Here is a 6700-nt window from a genome sequence, read left to right on the forward strand (position 1 = left end):
GCCTCAAATAGTCAACTCAATGAACCAGAGAGAAAAACTCCAACAATTACAAAAACCTACAGATGCAATTAGCAGAGACACAATAGGATCCAACAAACGAAATTCAGTAGTCACCAATGCCTCCCAACTTAACAATCAAAAGCAAACACAGGCCACCCAAGCCTAAACATGGTCAACAAAGCAACAGTTGCACTCCAAAATCAACAGCCAGAAACTATTATCAACAACTGAAAACTAGCAAAGTCACGTCAATAAGCACAGGGATTACCCAATTCAGTCAGTCAACAAGCAAACTTGGGCCATCCACAATCTCAACAAATGCACTCGAAAATTTCAACGAATGCCCCCACCAGTCAAACCATAACAATTGCCCCAATAATATGCTAAATTCAGCAATAGCAGTGCAGAAAATTAGCAATAGCAACACAGTCACAGGCCCTTGGCAGACAATCAGGTATCCAACCAAATAGAGTTAACACAGGCAAGGAAAAATACGCCAACCAGTACCACTGGTGCAAAATGCAGTCCAACACCAAAGAAATTGCTATAACAGAGCAGAGCTAATGCTTCCTATGGCCCCCAATTCATCAGGCAACAACGGCTTCCAAATTTAACAATAAAAAACAAACAAGGTTCAACCAGACTCCCAACAAATGGTCCCAATTCGACAGTTAATCGCAGAATTTCAACCAATCCAAAAGAAGCAGCAAATTCAAGTGAGAATAGTCCATCCAGTACCACTGGTGGAAATCACAGTAAATGAAGAAAACCAAATGCCACTCCAAACTACTGATAAATTCCAAACGATACCAATCGATACCAAGAGTTAGGGATCGAGTTTCAAATACCTATAATGGTCACCAAATAAAGAAACTGGAGTGGTATTGGTGAAAAGGAGGAGGCGCGGCGCGTGGGTATGAGCAGAGAGAGGCGGACGGAGAAAGGGACGCGCAGACAGGGGAAGAAAAGGAGAGCTCGCGCGAGGGAGGGAGGAAGTAGCCGCGGCGGAGAAGAGAACGGCGCGTGGTGCAGGTGGAGATGGCAGTGGAGCGCGCAAGGTGGGCCGGTGGTTGCACGAGTTGGCGGCGGACGTCGCTGGCGCTGTGGGGCGTCACTGGTTGCTGGCAGCCGGCGGCGCACGATGGAGAGTGCTGGAGTGGAGAGGATCTGCGAGCGTGGAGAGAGGGAGATGGAGTGAGGACGGTGACATGCGGAGCCCAAACGATGCGCGCGCGGTGTGGGGTGGCGCACGTTGGGGAGACGACGGCATGCTGGCCGCAGTCAGTGAGATCGAGAGAGAGCAGCGGTGAGCTCTGGCGTGCGGCCGGTCCTGGCGGAGCTGGGTTGCATGCGGACATAGAGAGATAGGAAGAGCTGGTGTCGGGCTGAGCTGGAGACAGGGGTTGGCGGCCGATGGAGAGACGGCGGCGTGCGTTGGAGGTGCGGTCAAAAAGGGAGCGAAGTAACAGCGGAGAAGAAAGGAAGAAAAGAAGAAGAAAGAAAGAAAGAAAGAAAAGAAGGAAAATGAAAAAGAAAAAAAATAGTATTTTTTTTTTATTAAAGTTTGAAATTGAAAGTTTAAGCCACGGTTCAAACAGAAATTTTTTTTTATTTTTTAATAATAATTTTTTATATTAATTTGTTTATTTAATTTTTTGATTTATTTTTTTTGATTTATATGAATAAAATTTATTTTCAAAATTTAAAATTAGAGGTTAATAAAAAAAATCGATAGCCGTTCTTGAGTTTTTTGAATACTTACCTTTCCCGTGAACGTGACGTGAGCGCGTCAAAAGGGTTAGAACCCTTCTGACCTTGAGCTCTTCATATAACATGACGCGGGCACGTCATGAGGGTGAAAACCCTTCTGACCATGAGCTCTCCATATGATATGACGCGGGCGCGTCAAGAGGGCAAGAACCCTTCTCACCGTAAGTTCTTCATATGACATGACGCGGGCGCGTCAAGTCAGAGAGACACCTACAAATTATCAAGAATAAAAGTTTAAGCCAGAAATCTGTCAAACTCAAGGAAAACATACTTAAGCTATTAAACAAAACAAGTAAACAACTAAAAGAAATCGGATTGCCTCCCAATGAGTGCCTTTCTTTAATGTCTTTGGTTAGACATGGTTAAGGAGTGCTATTTGGAACACTGTGGCTCATCCAAACGTATCACCTCCACCTCTCCATTTACAAGACCCTCATAATAGTGTTTGAGACGGTGTCCATTCATCACAAATTTGTTGTCTGTCTTAGCACTCTGGATTTCAACTGCACCATATGGAAACACGTGAGTAACAATAAAAGGTCCAATCCAACGAGAACGTAGCTTACCTGGGAAGAGCTTGAGCCTGGATTGGTATAGGAGAATCTTCTGACCAATTTCAAAGGTTTTTCTAGAGATTTGTCGGTCATGAAATGCCCAACTCTTCGCCTTGTAAATTAGTGCATTTTCGTAGGTTTCGTTTCGGATCTCCTCCAATACTTGCAAATCCAACTTCCATTGGGCACCGGCCTCTTCGAGGTTCGTGTTACACTGTCTGATCGCCCAAAAAGCCTTGTACTCAAACTCCACTGGAAGGTGACACGGCTTCCCAAATACCAATCTGTAAGGTGACATCCCTATGGGGGTTTTGTACGCCGTTCGATATGCATAGAGTGCATCTTCCAACCGTTGATTCCAATCTTTCCTATCGGGGCGCACCATTTTCTCCAAGATGGACTTAATTTTTTGATTCGACACCTCCGCTTGACCATTGGTCTGAGGGTGGTAGGACATTAAGACCCTGTAAAGTACACCGTACTTGCGAAATAACGCAGCTACGGTCTTATTTCAGAAATGCGTCCCCCTGTCACTAACAATTGCCCTTGGCATCGGAAAACAGAAAAATATTAGACCTGATAAAATCTGCAACTACTTTCGAATCATTACTCCTGGTGGCCTTAACTTCCACCTATTTAGACACGTAATCGACTGTCAACAAAATATACACAAAACCAAATGAGGTAGGAAAAGACCCCATGAAATCGATACCCCACACATCAAAAATTTCAACAAAAATTAACGGGACATGGGGCATATGATCTCTATGGACTATATTACCTATCATTTGACAACGATCACAGGACTTACAAAACACATACGCATCCTTAAACAAAGAGGACCAGTAAAATACACTCTCCAGTACCTTATGTGCGGTTCGTTTTGGTCTAAAATGACCTCCACAAGCCAAAGTATGACAGAAAGATAAAATTGACTGAAATTCATCTTCACTTACGCATCGTCTCATTACTTGGTCTGCACATTTCTTCCATAAGTACGGGTCGTCCCAGATAAAATACTTGGCATCACTCTTCAATTTGTCTTTCTTCGATCTTGACCAACCTGCAGGAAAATTACCCGTTACTAGATAATTGACTAAATCAGCATACCAAGGCAATTGGAAATTTAAAAAGAACAAGTGCTCTTCAGGGAATGCATCCTTCAATGGCTCGCTCTCCTCCACAACTGGTATGCGACTTAAATGGTCGACTACGAGATTCTCTGAACCTCTTTTATCCCTTATCTCCAAGTCAAATTCCTATAGGAGCAATATCTACCTTATAAGATTCGATTTTGCATCTTTCTTGGTCATTAGGTACCTTAGTGCTGCATGATCAGAAAATACAATAACTTTAGCACCTAACAAATATGATCTGAATTTATCTAAAGCAAAAACATCTGCAAGAAGTTCCTTCTCAGTAGTGGAGTAGTTTAATTGAGCCCCATTCAAAGCTCGGGATGCATAGTAAATGACGTGAACTGTCTTTCCTACTCTTTGCCCCAATACAGCCCCTACAGCATGATCACTGGTATCGTACATGATCTCAAATGGCAAACTCCAGTCAAGGGGTTGAATGATCGGTGGCGAGGTTAATAGCTCGTTCAACTTGTTGAAGGCTCTCTCACACTTGTCATCGAATTCGAAGGCCACATTTTTTTGCAAAAGCTGGAATAACGGGGCTCCAATCTTCAAAAAATCTTTGATGAACCTTCAATAAAAACCTGCATGTCCAAGAAAAGAGAGCACCTCCGGCACACTCGCGGGGTAAGGTAAAGCAGATATAATATCTATTTTCACCCTGTCAACCTCGATACCTTTAGAAGACACAATATGACCCAGAACTATCCTATGCTCAACCACAAAATGACATTTTTTCCAATTAAGTACGAGATTAATCTCTGTACATCTTAACAAGATCAATTTCAGGTTATCTAGACATGTATCAAAGCTATCACCATACACACTGAAATTGTCCATGAAAATCTCAATTATTTTCTCAACATATTCAGAAAAGATGCTTACTATACATCTCTGAAAAGTTGCCGGTGCATTGCACAACCCGAATGGCATCCGTCTATATGCGAAGGTCTCGAACGGACACGTGAAAATCGTCTTCTCTTGATCCTCGGGTGCAATTGCTATCTGAAAATATCCTGAAAATCCATCCAAAAAATAATAGTAAGCCCTACAAGCTAGACGTTCAACCATTTGGTCAATGAAAGGGAGGGAAAAATTGTCCTTTTTAGTGACGGCGTTCAGCCTATGGTAGTCAATACATTGCCTCCATCCAGTGGGTTTGCGCACTGGCAGAGCTAAAGTTGGAGTTTGAGTGGTATTTCATAGTATCAAAAATATTAAAATGCACAATTTTTTCATCAAATTTCATGGACAAGGTACCCTTATTAACATCAATTTTTGTCTGTGCTGTACTAAAAAAGGGTCTACCTAATAGAAAGGGTGAAGGGTCGGGTGAGTGATCATCATCTATGTCAAGTACATAAAAGTCAGTTGGGAATACTAAATCATTAATTTTAACCAACATATCTTCAACCAATCCATCAGGATATGCATTAGTTCGGTCAGCTAATTGAATAATTATCCCAGTTTTTTTTAATGGACCGACGTTTAGGGAAGTATAGATAGATTTTGGCATTACATTAATAGATGCCCCTAAGTCCAACATGGCTTTTCTAATCAAAGTATTTTCTATCCTACAGGGGATAGTGAACATACCTGGGTCCCTGCACTTTGGTGAAAGTTTCCTCTGTAGGACCGCCGACACATTTTTCCCAACAATGACTCTTTCATCTCCCCTCAGCTGCCTTCGATTGACGCACAGGTCTCTCAAAAACTTTGTGTACTTCGGCACCTGTTTAATTGCGTCGAACAGGGGAATATTAATCTCTACCTTGCGGAATACCTCCAGGATCTCCTTCTCCTTATCTTGCCTCTTCGATTTTTCCAACCTGTTAGGAAAAGGCGGCGGGTTAGTTTTAACTGTAATAACTGGGTCCAGGAGTACCTTTGGATCTGTGCCATTGCTGTACTCTTTCTCAAGCTCATTTTCGATATTTTCTTCATCCTTATCCTTAGGAATCACTGGCTCGGGTCCTTGAACTTCCTTGCCACTCCTCAAAGTCATTGCACTCACATTCCTCGAATTCAACTCAGGTTGAGATGGCAACTTCCCTTGAACTTGGGACTCCAAACGGTTAATTGCTATCGCCATTTGACTCACCTGACTCTGCAGGGCTTGTATTTGTCCCATTTGATTCCTCATGCTCTACACGTCAGAGTCCGTCTTTTGCTAATTAGCAAGTAATTGCTTCATTATTTCTTCCAAAGACAGACTTGAGTTTGAAGAGGGGGGTGGTGGGAGGCGCGGCTGATACTGCTGTTGATGCCCTTGCTGCCTATTTGGTGCAAAATTGGGTTGCCTATTTCCTCCATAGCTGAATTTAAGGTGATCTCTCCAACCCGGGTTGTATGTGTTCGAGTACGGGTCATAGGCCTTTCTTGGCGCGGGCGCGTGACCAGCCATGCTCACCTGCTCTGCAGTTTCTTCCTGAGCCAGTGGATACACCTTCGTAGAATGACCCACGGCAGCACATACATTACACACTTTGGTTTGTGAGGCACTTCCTACAGCTAATTGTGGCACGAAGGATGTCAATTCAGTAATTTGCTGCTGGATGGAGGATGTTTCTACCTCATTCACCCTACACGTTGGGACATCCTCCCGCGTACCAAATTGCTGCGAATTCTCAGCCATTCCTTCAATTAGCTCCCATGCTGCCCGGGGAGTCTTGTTCACTAACGCTCCTCCACTTGCAGCATCGATTATACTCCTGTCCCTGAAGAGTAGGCCCTCATAGAAGTATTGAATGAGCAACTGCTCACTTATCTGGTGCTGGGGGCACTTGATACACAACTTCTTGAATCTCTTCCAACTCATAGAGGGACTTGCCTGGGTGTTGCTTGATACCGCAGATCTCCTTTCTTAGACTTGCAGCTCGAGACGCCGAAAAATATTTGTCCAAGAATTTTTTCTTCAGCTGGTCCCACGTGGTGATACTATCTGGTGGCAAGTAGTACAACCAGTCTTTTGCAGAGTCCTTCAAGGAGAAAGGGAATGCTCTCATTTTTATCAGCTCTTCTGTAATACCTGGGGGTTTCATGCTGTTACAAACTACACCAAACTCTTGCAAGTGTTTATACGGCTCCTCACCTGATAAATCATGGAATGATGGCAAAAGATGAATTAGACTAGATTTTAATTCAAATGGAGTGCTATCATTTAAATTTGGGAAAGTAACGCATAGAGGTTGCTGATTTAAATTGGGAACAACCAACTCCCTTAGTGTTTGTGCATTC

The 6700-nt window shown here is 43.2% G+C and overlaps 1 protein-coding gene across 1 annotated transcript; it reads right to left on the reverse strand.

Annotated features, from left to right (window-relative positions):
• Positions 1-1968: 1968 nt before the first annotated feature.
• LOC113759628 lies at positions 1969-5555 on the reverse strand. Its single transcript, XM_027302209.1, has 8 exons — positions 5060-5555; positions 4073-4140; positions 3671-3991; positions 3281-3583; positions 2901-2956; positions 2337-2788; positions 2179-2273; positions 1969-1980 (listed from the first exon to the last, which is right to left on the reverse strand). Exons 1-8 carry the CDS (start codon positions 5553-5555, stop codon positions 1969-1971), a joined length of 1803 nt encoding a protein of 600 aa, XP_027158010.1.
• Positions 5556-6700: the final 1145 nt, after the last annotated feature.

Source organism: Coffea eugenioides, chromosome 2, assembly GCF_003713205.1.
Source record: "Coffea eugenioides isolate CCC68of chromosome 2, Ceug_1.0, whole genome shotgun sequence".
In the NCBI taxonomy this organism is placed as follows: domain Eukaryota; kingdom Viridiplantae; phylum Streptophyta; class Magnoliopsida; order Gentianales; family Rubiaceae; genus Coffea; species Coffea eugenioides.